Below are 13,330 nucleotides of genomic sequence, written 5' to 3' on the forward strand. Positions count from 1 at the left end.
GGGCCTCCCGGTGTCCGTCCGGCCGTCTTCTCCCTGGGCGCCGCCATCTTGCAAAATGGCGGGCGCATGCGCAGTGCGCCCGCCGAATCTGCCGGCAGGCAGATTCGTTCCAAAGTGCATTTTGATCACTGAGATAGGTTATATCTCAGTGATCAAAATAAAAAAATAGTAAATGACCCCCCCCCCCCCTTTGTCACCCCCATAGGTAGGGACAATAAAAAAATTAAGAATTTTTTTTTTTTTTTCCCACTAAGGTGAGAATAGGGGTAGGGTTAGGGTTAGGGTATTTTCAGCCATTTTAACCCTAAAAAACTTCCTAGAAAACACACAGACTCTGCATAGAAAACTGCATAAAAAAAAGGATAAAAAAACGCACCAAAAAAGCACAAAAAAAAGGACCAAAAAAAGGACCTGCGTTTTCTGCCAAGAGCTGCGTTTTCAGTCCTGAAAAAAAAAGGATGGAAATCAGGAACGTGTGAACATACCCTAAGGTGCCCACACATTGGTCTTCCTGGATTTCCATATTTGTGGATTTGGGAGCATGTATAATGTCCTTGTTCTTGGACTTCCTGGTATCAGGTCATCGGCTCTTATGGATTCGTCGGGCAGAAAAGATACCAACTTGTTTAGTTCCTTGTAATTGTCTTGTGTAGAATCCGACTCCAATTTTTTGTAGTAGCGTGTGTCCATAAGTTGTCTGTATAACACAGCTCCTTATCCCGCTCCATACTTGCATATGTCCGCCGTACACAAGCAGCGCGGTTTGAGAATTTCATTACAGCCCCCCTAACACCATGGGACCCCGGCTCTTGCCCACTGATAGCCCTGCGAATAGACCTAGAGATAAATGATATAATTCTGACTGCCACTAGGGGGAGCCGTGGTTTTATTATTGAGTATGTGAGCTCCCCCTAGTGGTGGCCGGCTGGTTGTGCAGATTCTGTAATGAGAATCGTCTCCTGAAATGCCAGAATATTATTAGTTTTTCCTGTTTTGCCATGTTCCAATGATATATGACCGGGACGCTGGTTTTCTGTTCTCATTGTCGCCCCTTGTCAGGCTGTGGAGAAGGTTTTCTGTTCCCCCTGCGGATTCTTCTGGCAGACGATGGACACTGAGGAGAAGCTGAGTCCTCTGGCCCCGGATTTCTTCGAGGATGGTGAAATGGAGGTGGGAATTTGTCTTCCAAGCACTTATGTAAATCCCAGACCTGCTGTTCTGGACCTCGGAGAAGTCGCTGACAACTCGCCTTTTCCTGGCTCCTATTACTGGTTGTCACTCAGCCGATTGTCGCATTGAGTCTTCCTGGACTCACTTGGGTCTCTCCTCTTTCGTTAGGTGGTTACAGTCAAAATGTATGACACCCTCCTGCAAGATTCTCTGGCTTTCCACCATGCTTTACACCTCATCCTCACCGCAGGGCTGGACGTATGTGGAATAAGACTGCTGTACCCACAATGCTCTGCTCTGTGTCCCAAAATATGTAAGTATGAGTCTATATATATACCTGTCATACATAGACCCTCCTAATATTGTGGGGGTCTTGTGCTCCAGCTCTGACCCTTCGTGGCCGGATCACTGGATCCCGTGGTCCCGAGCGTGGCTCGCTGACGCCTCAATGGATCAGACTTGTGTTTCCGGATCAGTCAGATTCCGATCTGGAGAATTTGGAAAGAAGTCCATTATCCTACTGTGAGGGGCACTGCTGTTAGGGAACCCCACTGCCATGACGGGGTGCTTGGTCTATACAATGTTAGGCGGGTGTCACATGATGGCAGGACACAAGGGTCCCAGCAGGACATTGCCCATCACTCGGCCTCCGCCATCTTGTCTTCTTCCCATAGTGCATCCTGGTCCCATCTCTTTACAGGTAAGACCTCTTTCACACTTCAGTTGTTTGGCGTCAGTCTAAAACCGCCATTTTCCTCAAATAATGGATCTGTCAATTTTTTTTGACGGATCCGTTATTTTCCCATAGACTTGCATTAGCGACGGATTGTGACGGATGGTCGTCCGTTCCATCCGCCTTGCGACGGATCCGTCGAAATTTGACGGACGTTTTCTGAAAATAGACGGACATTGAAACGTTTTTTGTCAATGCCGAAATGGCGGATCGCGACGGATCCGTCGCGTCCGCCATTCCATAGAATGGCCGCCTATGGGCGACGGATCCGCCGCAACCGTTTTTTCGACGGATCCGTCACCCCAATCCGTTTTTTCAATTGCGCATGCTCCAAAAAGTAGATACTTTTCCCAGACAACCCCCAAGTAACGGATCCGTCAAAAAAACGGATCCGTTAGAACCGTTTTCTCAAAAATTGTGACGGATCCGTCAATCCGTCACTATGTCGGTAGTGACTGACGCCAAACAACTGAAGTGTGAAAGAGGCCTTAGTGACGCACACGCATCAACGGTCCATATGATGGAAATAGGGATTCATCAGACCCAGCGCCTTCTATCATTACTGCTGGTCCAGGTCTGATGCTCGTGTGCCCAGTGTAGTTGGTGGACAGGGGTCATCATGGGCGCATTTAAGGCTCCATTTACAGCAAGCTGCGATGCTCTGCACCTCTCTATAACATCCCGCAGTAACAGTGTTATCAGTTTCTGCATGTGAAGATCTCCTGTGTATTTAGACCAGACAGACTAAAGGTACCGTCACACATAGCGACGCTGCAGCGATACCGACAACGATCCGGATCGCTGCAGCGTCGCTGTTTGGTCGCTGGAGAGCTGTCACACAGACCGCTCTCCAGCGACCAACGATGCCGGTAACCAGGGTAAACATCGGGTTACTAAGCGCAGGGCCGCGCTTAGTAACCCGATGTTTACCCTGGTTACCATCGTTAAAGTAAAAAAAAACAACCACTACATACTTACCTACCGCTGTCTGTCCCCGGCGCTGGGCTTCTCTGCCCTGTGTAAGCACAGCGGCTGGAAAGCAGAGCGGTGACGTCACCGCTCTGCTTTCCGGCTGCCCGGCGCTCACAGCCAGAGCAGAGAAGCACAGCGCCGGGGACAGACAGCGGTAGGTAAGTATGTAGTGGTTGTTTTTTTTAGTTTTACGCTTGTAACCAGGGTAAACATCGGGTTACTAAGCGCGGCCCTGCGCTTAGTAACCCGATGTTTACCCTGGTTACCAGCGAAGACATCGCTGAATCGGCGTCACACACGCCGATTCAGCGATGTCAGCGGGAGAGCCAGCGACGAAACAAAGTTCTGGACTTTCTGCAGCGACCAACGACAGCACAGCAGGGGCCTGATCGCTGCTGCCTGTCACACTGGACGATATCGCTAGCGAGGACGCTGCAACGTCACGGATCGCTAGCGATATCGTCTAGTGTGACAGTACCTTAACCCTCACTGCAAAGATCAATGAGCTTTCGGTGATCATGATATTGTGGTCAGTTTTACTGGTCATCCTCCTTTGGACCACTTTTAGTAGGTACTAAGACTTGCCATATACCGAGAATACCCTCCAGGACCAGCCGTATACCGGGAACACCCACAGGACCTGCCGTATGCCAGGAACACCCCACAAGACCTGCCGTATACCGGGAACACCCCACAAGACCCTCCGTATACCGGGAAGACCCCACAAGACCTTCCGTATACCGGAAACACCCCACAGGACCTGCCGTATACCGGGAACACCCCACAAGACCTGCTGTATACCGGGAACACCCCACAAGACCTGCCGAATACCGGGAACATCCCACAAGACCTGCCGTATACCGGGAACACCCCACAAGACCCACCGTATACCGGGAAGACCCCACAAGACCTGCCGTATACCGGGAACACCCTCCAGGACCCGCTGTATACTGGGAACCCCCACAAGACCTGTCCTATACTGGGGACACCCTACAAGACCCACCATATACTGGGGACACCCCACAAGATCCACCGTATACCGGGAAGACCCCACAAGACCTGCCGTATACCGGGAACACCCCACAGGACCTGCCGTATACCGGGAACACCCCACAAGACCTGCCGTATACCGGGAACACCCCACAAGACCTGCCGTATACCGGGAACACCCCACAAGACCCGCCGTATACCGGGAACACCCCACAAGACCCGCCGTATACCGGGAACACCCCACAAGACCTGCCGTATACCGGGAACACCCCACAAGACCTGCCGTATACCGGGAACACCCCACAAGACCTGCCGTATACCGGGAACACCCCACAAGACCTGCCGTATACCGGGAACACCCCACAAGACCTGCCGTATACCGGGAACACCTGCCGTATACCGGGAACACCCTCCAGGACCCGCTGTATACTGGGGACATCCTACAAGACCTGTCATATACTGGGAACCTCCACAAGACCTGTCCTATACTGGGGACACCCTACAAGACCCACCATATACTGGGGACACCCTCCAGGACCTGCTGTATACTGGGGACACCCTCCAGGACCCGCTGTATACACCCCACGAGATCTGCCATTTTGAAGGTAGCTCAGACGCTTACCCATCACAATTTGGCCCTGGTCTCAGTCACTCACATCCTTAAGGGATGTGACAGCTCTCCAGCGACCAAACAGCGACGCTGCAGCGATCGACATCGTTGTCGGTATCGCTGCAGCGTCGCTGAGTGTGAAGGTACCTTTACACTTTTCTGTTTTTCCACCTTCCAGCACATCACGGAGACCTGACCAGTCACTTGGTGATAGGTGATAATCTCTCCCCCTGATCGGCGCCGTTGTCACCAGATTATCTTGTCATTCATTGCGGCTGTCAGTGGCGATGGCCGCTCAGTCAGTATATACAGTCTGTGTATATGTGTGTATATATATATATATATATATATATATATATATATATATATATATATATATATATATATATATATCTCTATATATATATATCTCTATATATATATATATATATATATATATATACAGTGGGGCAAAAAAGTATTTAGTCAGTCAGCAATAGTGCAAGTTCCACCACTTAAAAAGACGAGAGGCGTCTGTAATTTACATCATAGGTAGACCTCAACTATGGGAGACAAACTGAGAAAAAAAAATCCAGAGAATCACATTGTCTGTTTTTTTAACATTTTATTTGCATATTATGGTGGAAAATAAGTATTTGGTCAGAAACAAAATTTCATCTCAATACTTTGTAATATATCCTTTGTTGGCAATGACAGAGGTCAAACGTTTTCTGTAAGTCTTCACAAGGTTGACACACACTGTTGTGGGTATGTTGGCCCATTCCTCCATGCAGATCTCCTCTAGAGCAGTGATGTTTTTGGCTTTTCGCTTGGCAACACGGACTTTCAACTCCCTCCAAAGGTTTTCTATAGGGTTGAGATCTGGAGACTGGCTAGGCCACTCCAGGACCTTGAAATGCTTCTTACGAAGCCACTCCTTCGTTGCCCTGGCGGTGTGCTTTGGATCATTGTCATGTTGAAAGACCCAGCCACATTTCATCTTCAATGCCCTTGCTGATGGAAGGAGGTTTGCACTCAAAATCTCACGATACATGGCCCCATTCATTCTTTCATGTACCCGGATCAGTCGTCCTGGCCCCTTTGCAGAGAAACAGCCCCAAAGCATGATGTTTCCACCACCATGCTTTACAGTAGGTATGGTGTTTGATGGATGCAACTCAGTATTCTTTTTCCTCCAAACACGACAAGTTGTGTTTCTACCAAACAGTTCCAGTTTGGTTTCATCAGACCATAGGACATTCTCCCAAAACTCCTCTGGATCATCCAAATGCTCTCTAGCAAACTTCAGACGGGCCCGGACATGTACTGGCTTAAGCAGTGGGACACGTCTGGCACTGCAGGATCTGAGTCCATGGTGGCGTAGTGTGTTACTTATGGTAGGCCTTGTTACATTGGTCCCAGCTCTCTGCAGTTCATTCACTAGGTCCCCCCGCGTGGTTCTGGGATTTTTGCTCACCGTTCTTGTGATCATTCTGACCCCACGGGGTGGGATTTTGCGTGGAGCCCCAGATCGAGGGAGATTATCAGTGGTCTTGTATGTCTTCCATTTTCTAATTATTGCTCCCACTGTTGATTTCTTCACTCCAAGCTGGTTGGCTATTGCAGATTCAGTCTTCCCAGCCTGGTGCAGGGCTACAATTTTGTTTCTGGTGTAGTTTGACAGCTCTTTGGTCTTCACCATAGTGGAGTTTGGAGTCAGACTGTTTGAGGGTGTGCACAGGTGTCTTTTTATACTGATAACAAGTTTAAACAGGTGCCATTACTACAGGTAATGAGTGGAGGAAAGAGGAGACTCTTAAAGAAGAAGTTACAGGTCTGTGAGAGCCAGAAATCTTGATTGTTTGTTTCTGACCAAATACTTATTTTCCACCATAATATGCAAATAAAATGATAAAAAAACAGACAATGTGATTTTCTGGATTTTTTTTTCTCAGTTTGTCTCCCATAGTTGAGGTCTACCTATGATGTAAATTACAGACGCCTCTCATCTTTTTAAGTGGTGGAACTTGCACTATTGCTGACTGACTAAATACTTTTTTGCCCCACTGTATATATATATATATATATATATATATATATATATATATATATATATATATATATATATATATATATATATATATATATATATATATATATATATAATATATCTCACGACAATTGAATGGACGTTCGCCCTTTTCTTTCCAGACGTCGTTCCTTTTTCCTACGCCAGACGAGATGGCGAGATCCGCCCAGTCCTGGTCCTGGCACTTCGTGGCTTCCATGCATTGAAGATTTGGGACGACCTATCAGGCCCCTGTGACCCGCAGCTCGCCCGTCAGACAGACCCGGACTCACTGAGCGCTCTCTACGGTCTCACAAAGGAATCTCCCCTCCTGCATTATTCCCGCACGTCCGGCAATGTGATGCGAGACCTCTGCCTTTGGTTCGGGGGCAGAATACCCGGTAATGGTGTCCTCAATACTAGACCTTCGTACTGGTCAGGAAGGAGCGTCCCGCCCAGGTAGTGAGGCTTCGTTTTATCTTATTATGTTCTTTATTATTATTATTATTTTATTTTTATTTTTATTTTTTTAGCTCTCGGAGCCCGACCGAAATGCAATGCCGCCCTCCTGCTCTGCTGACAGCGACTACGAGGGGTAAGTCAGACAGTGCCCGGTATGGATGTACTACTATGATGCCCATTCTTATAGCGGGGGTCTCTGGAGCCTTTGTCTGCGTCTGACTGTGTATGATGGGAGTTGTAGTTTTGTAACCACTGGAATGGGAGTGATAAAGCGCGGGTATAACCTGAGACTGTCATGTTGGCCCCTACAGGTGATGTTTTTCTGGTGGTCTCTCCTGCGGTGCCTCCGTCCGCCTATGGGGATTTGATTGACACCTGCCACCAGCGAGGATTTGCCGTTCATGGTATCCGACGCCTTCGTCTCGCTGCTAAACGAGGAGCCATGCTGAACATGTCTGCTGCCCAGGTAGGATGTAACATACATAGTAACATAGTAACATAGTTAGTAAGGCCGAAAAAAGACATTTGTCCATCCAGTTCAGCCTATATTCCATCATAATAAATCCCCAGATCTACGTCCTTCTACAGAACCTAATAATTGTATGATACAATATTGTTCTGCTCCAGGAAGACATCCAGGCCTCTCTTGAACCCCTCGACTGAGTTCGCCATCACCACCTCCTCAGGCAAGCAATTCCAGATTCTCACTGCCCTAACAGTAAAGAATCCTCTTCTGTGTTGGTGGAAAAACCTTCTCTCCTCCAGACGCAAAGAATGCCCCCTTGTGCCCGTCACCTTCCTTGGTATAAACAGATCCTCAGCGAGATATTTGTATTGTCCCCTTATATACTTATACATGGTTATTAGATCGCCCCTCAGTCGTCTTTTTTCTAGACTAAATAATCCTAATTTCGCTAATCTATCTGGGTATTGTAGTTCTCCTATCCCCTTTATTAATTTTGTTGCCCTCCTTTGTACTCTCTCTAGTTCCATTATATCCTTCCTGAGCACCGGTGCCCAAAACTGGACACAGTACTCCATGTGCGGTCTAACTAGGGATTTGTACAGAGGCAGTATAATGCTCTCATCATGTGTATCCAGACCTCTTTTAATGCACCCCATGATCCTGTTTGCCTTGGCAGCTGCTGCCTGGCACTGGCTGCTCCAGGTAAGTTTATCATTAACTAGGATCCCCAAGTCCTTCTCCCTGTCAGATTTACCCAGTGGTTTCCCGTTCAGTGTGTAATGGTGATATTGATTCCCTCTTCCCATGTGTATAACCTTACATTTATCATTGTTAAACCTCATCTGCCACCTTTCAGCCCAAGTTTCCAACTTATCCAGATCCATCTGTAGCAGAATACTATCTTCTCTTGTATTAACTGCTTTACATAGTTTTGTATCATCTGCAAATATCGATATTTTACTGTGTAAACCTTCTACCAGATCATTAATGAATATGTTGAAGAGAACAGGTCCCAATACTGACCCCTGCGGTACCCCACTGGTCACAGCGACCCAGTTAGAGACTATACCATTTATAACCACCCTCTGCTTTCTATCACTAAGCCAGTTACTAACCCATTTACACACATTTTCCCCCAGACCAAGCATTCTCATTTTGTGTACCAACCTCTTGTGCGGCACGGTATCAAACGCTTTGGAAAAATCGAGATATACCACGTCCAATGACTCACCGTGGTCCAGCCTATAGCTTACCTCTTCATAAAAACTGATTAGATTGGTTTGACAGGAGCGATTTCTCATAAACCCATGCTGATATGGAGTTAAACAGTTATTCTCATTGAGATAATCCAGAATAACATCCCTCAGAAACCCTTCAAATATTTTACCAACAATAGAGGTTAGACTTACTGGCCAATAATTTCCAGGTTCACTTTTAGAGCCCTTTTTGAATATTGGCACCACATTTGCTATGCGCCAATCCTGCGGAACAGACCCTGTCGCTATAGAGTCACTAAAAATGTGTAGCGTCCCCTTGGTCTGGACGCTCATTTAGCCGACAGTGGTCCCTGATGACCCCATATATACATGCACGATCGACTGGGCTGAGGGTGCCTGTGTTCGATAGGAGGTAATAAGCTAGTGACAGACACCAACCGCTGCTTATCTTCCATGGGGCATTTTGATGGCCTCCTTGCCTGAAAGTCCTCACCCCTGGTCTCTACTATGTATACAACGCACATAACCACCCTTAAAGGGATTGTCCAGTGGAGACAAGCATGTCCCTTTTGAAGGGATAGTCCACAGGATAGGTGATAACTTATTGACCCGTACAATTGACTGTAAGGGGAACCTTTATCCCCAGCAGGGCCCTTTCTTCCCGTTCCAAAAAAATGGATCATATCTCCATTCATTCTCTATGGGGCCAAGCTCCGTGCTGGGCAGCACCATAGAGCATGAACGGGTACTGGTGGCATATGTGCACCGCTGCGTGTAGGAGATAAAGCGGCCCTGTTCTGCGGATCGGTGCAGGCCCCGGCGGTCGCACATGGCAGCGCTTATCACAGCTTCCCTATACTTGTCATCTCTTTATTGCAGGTGGGTTTCTTCTGCCCCAATAAACCATCGTCCGCCCCAGAGGTGAAGCCGAGCGCTCCGGCTCCGCATCTCCACTGCTTACTGCTGCTCCTGAGGAAGGAGAACGCCGCTCATCACACCGCCGCTCTGCTCCAAGGTGACGTCCCTATAGGTGGGCTAATCCAATATGCCCCATCCTTCTTTCCCCCGGTCACACCGAGATCGTCAGGTTTGGCCGACATTAATCCAGTGTGAATGGCGACCTGTTTGCAGCAGCTATTTTTGCAAAAGTGACCGCAGGCCTTGCAGTCATATATGGAGTAAAGCTGTATTCCCATCTCCACGACCCTATCCCAATATGTAGTAGATGTAATAATACTCATATTAGCAAATACCTCCAATTACAAATGCAGTCTAGTTTTTTTGATTAGCTTTGTCTCTTACCCCATGTGCAGGCATTGCAGTAGCTTAGGTATCCATGACTACAACCACTCCTATAGTGACAGTTAGTTGTTAGTGGTTATAACCATGGATACCTAAGCTACTGCAGCGCCCTGCACATGAGGGAAGCGACATAGCGAACCAGAAGAACTATATCACATTTCTAATTGGAGGTATTTGCTAATATTATTATTATTACACCTACTACATATTGGGATAGGATCTTGGAAATGGGATAAATGTTATTTTTTGGATAACTCTTTAAAGAATTGACCAAAGGGAGTGCGACTACGGGGATTGTTTGTAGTCTGTTACCATGGAGATACATAATTCTACATGGGAGCTGTATACACAGAAGGATAGGTTTGGCTTTGGCTGCTTTTCGAGGTATTTCTATAAGAAAGCGGCCTATGGCAGACGTTGATTGATCACATAACGCCCCCTTTGTCTCCCAGGACTAATGAACAATCTGGCTGAGCAGGGTCTTCTGGGTGTCATCCGGACGAGTGAACTTCTGGTGGATCCCACCTTGTGCTTCCATGCGCTGCCTTTTACTGACAGTCTGCTACAAAGCCTGGGTAAGACGTGGTCAGGACACCGTGGACGGCCACAGTGTGGAGAGATGGGGAGGGAGAGGGGGGAGATGCAGCTGCAGATTCCTTCTTTCTTTGCACCTGTGAATCTACATAAGGAAAGGAGACATCTGATCATCTCTGCGGGTGCAGGAAACTCCACCAAAGGAAGGGCAAATATAAATCCGGGGAAAGTGATCCTTGTAGCGCAGGTGGGACCCATTTCTGGTTACATATGAATGGGCCGGTCACTGCCTTCCTCAAGGTCAGCACACTCTGCTCCCGCTGCTTTCATCATTCTCACCATAGGCACAACCTGCATGTGTGTACACCTCCGTTTGTTTTGTGATTTTCGGCAGGCGGCACCTTGCACACTGTACCAGACTCCAGCACCGTATGGCACATGCAGTCCCGGCGACCTTGTAGTTTTGACCCCGAAGTGGAACAAGTGGTGGTCCTGACTATTAGCGGCAGGCAGGCCCTGCAGAAAGCCGGGCGCGTCCTCCGTCAGATCCTTAGACCAAAGCCTAAAATGCAAGAGTCAGCGCCAGGTAAGAATAAGTATCTACCGCAGCTCATGGGACATACCGTACATCCATACGTATCCACACAGATTTCTTGCTTGTGTTGTCCTCCTAGTCCTTACAGGGTACAATGGTATTACATCTCTTTCTGCCATCTTGTAGGTTTCCTTATCCATAGAATAATCAATAGTCTGAGGGGTGATCATGTCATCGTCTTATCATGTTGTGTGCTATTCACAATCACGCCACTAGGTGGCAGCAGAGACATTGTAATAAATAGGTTTATTCTCTTCTGTATCTGCTGATGGCAAATTCCGTAAATCCACCAGGGAGTGAATCACATTGAGTCCTCCAAGTGGCAGGAAGGCAGATAATTGTATATCAAATAAGAATAATTATTGTATTCTTTGCCATAGCTTAAAGGGATATGGTACATATTGCAAGGATATGCCATCACTATATGATCGGTGGGCGTCCGATCTCCAGGACCCCCCTACCGACACTGAGAATGAAAGGACTACAGCACCGATTTAGTACTGTGTACAATTCACTGCACAGCAGCTTTTTTTTATCACTTGATTTGCCAGAAATTGCAGCCGGCCTCATTCACTTGAATGGGGCTGCAGGTTAATTCCCTGCGCAGCGGGCGGCCAGGTTGTCACCGTGCAAGATGAAGGGGCGACAGCATCACACCAGCATTGCATCCCCCTCCTTTTCAAAATCAGTGGGGGTCCAGGAGTCAGATCTCCACCGATTTAGAAGGTGGTGATGCATCCTATCATTACGGGAAAACCCTTTAAACATGGCTACCGACAGGACTTTTATGACTGGCTGTGAATCATGGTATGATATATGACCGTACAGGTACGGATGTATAGGGACTTGTCCCACGATAAAAACGATACCTTTTTTGTAAAAATCCGATGTGCTAGTCTTGAGAAATCAAGTGTAGAAGCCATATGCAAATCAGACAGAAAGAGCACTGGGGGCGTGTCAGGAAGCAGTGATGACACGCCTCCAGTGCACTTCCTGTTGAATTTGCATATGGCTTCTACACTAGATTTCTCATGACTGGCACGTCGGATTTTTACAAAAAAGGTATCGTTTTTATCGTGGGACAAGTCCCTATACAGCCGCGTCACAATTCCCATATGTAGAAACGTGCTGACTGGTTCTCTTTAAGTCATAACAATTTTTAGAAGCGAATAGCAGATATCCCATCTCATGCTAGATCTTCAGGCAGTCAGAGAAGTAAGTACCCCCTTCCCCCCACTCTATCCCACAAGGCCATGGCACCCATGGTATAGTGAATGTGGATCACATCTGCCCGACTTTCTGCAACTTTCACGTTACGATCGATCGCAGAAACTTGTGGTTTGCAATGCAAGTAATGCCGCATTACGTGCTGTACCTCCAGCCTAAGAGCAATGAATCTTCCGGAAAACGGATGAAAATTAAAATCTGAATACACAATGTGTAGATGAGCCCGTCCCCCGGCGCTATCAGATCCTGCCCAGTCGTCATAAATACAGTTCTAACCTCGGCCATCGCTTCCAAACAGCCAAAAAAAATGTTCTTCCCATCACAGATGTCCTTGCCAGACGGCGACAAGTCATTTATCATCTCCGCCGCTCTCCAGTATTAATGTAATCTGCAGAGCGACGGTCCGGTGTCTGCAGCACATTCACTGACCCTGCGGACACCGTGCGTCTACGGGGAGCCAGGATCCTAATATATTGGATACAGTTCCAGTGCGTCATCTACTGAGTAAATTCCATGAAAAGAGCATAAGTATGTAGCAGAGCTGAACGTGTCAGATGTAGCAGAGCTAAACACGTCAGATGTAGCAGAGCTGAACACGTCAGATGTAGCAGAGCTGAACACGTCAGATGTAGCAGAGCTGAACACGTCAGATGTAGCAGAGCTGAACGTGTCAGATGTAGCAGAGCTGAACGTGTCAGATGTAGCAGAGCTAAACACGTCAGATGTAGCAGAGCTAAACACGTCAGATGTAGCAGAGCTAAACATGTCAGCTGTAGCAGTGCTGAACGTGTCAGATGTAGCAGTGCTGAACGTGTCAGATGTAGCAGAGCTGAACGTGTCAGATGTAGCAGAGCTAAACACGTCAGATGTAGCAGAGCTAAACACGTCAGATGTAGCAGAGCTAAACATGTCAGCTGTAGCAGTGCTGAACGTGTCAGATGTAGCAGTGCTGAACGTGTCAGATGTAGCAGAGCTGAACGTGTCAGATGTAACAGAGCTGAACGT

The 13,330-nt window shown here is 47.5% G+C and overlaps 1 protein-coding gene across 1 annotated transcript in view; it reads left to right on the plus strand.

Annotated features, from left to right (window-relative positions):
* Positions 1–1,072: 1,072 nt before the first annotated feature.
* Positions 1,073–13,330, plus strand: part of LOC138645307 (dynein axonemal assembly factor 8-like) — a 53,502-nt gene continuing 41,244 nt past the window's right edge. The window contains exons 1-8 of the mRNA XM_069734503.1: positions 1,073–1,170; positions 1,339–1,483; positions 6,666–6,981; positions 7,056–7,117; positions 7,296–7,450; positions 9,547–9,682; positions 10,422–10,544; positions 10,898–11,089. Coding sequence (XP_069590604.1) covers positions 1,108–1,170; positions 1,339–1,483; positions 6,666–6,981; positions 7,056–7,117; positions 7,296–7,450; positions 9,547–9,682; positions 10,422–10,544; positions 10,898–11,089 — 1,192 coding nt within the window. The 5' untranslated portion in view covers positions 1,073–1,107. The remainder of the gene's footprint in view (positions 1,171–1,338; positions 1,484–6,665; positions 6,982–7,055; positions 7,118–7,295; positions 7,451–9,546; positions 9,683–10,421; positions 10,545–10,897; positions 11,090–13,330) is intronic.

This window comes from Ranitomeya imitator, chromosome 7, assembly GCF_032444005.1.
Source record: "Ranitomeya imitator isolate aRanImi1 chromosome 7, aRanImi1.pri, whole genome shotgun sequence".
Taxonomy (NCBI): domain Eukaryota; kingdom Metazoa; phylum Chordata; class Amphibia; order Anura; family Dendrobatidae; genus Ranitomeya; species Ranitomeya imitator.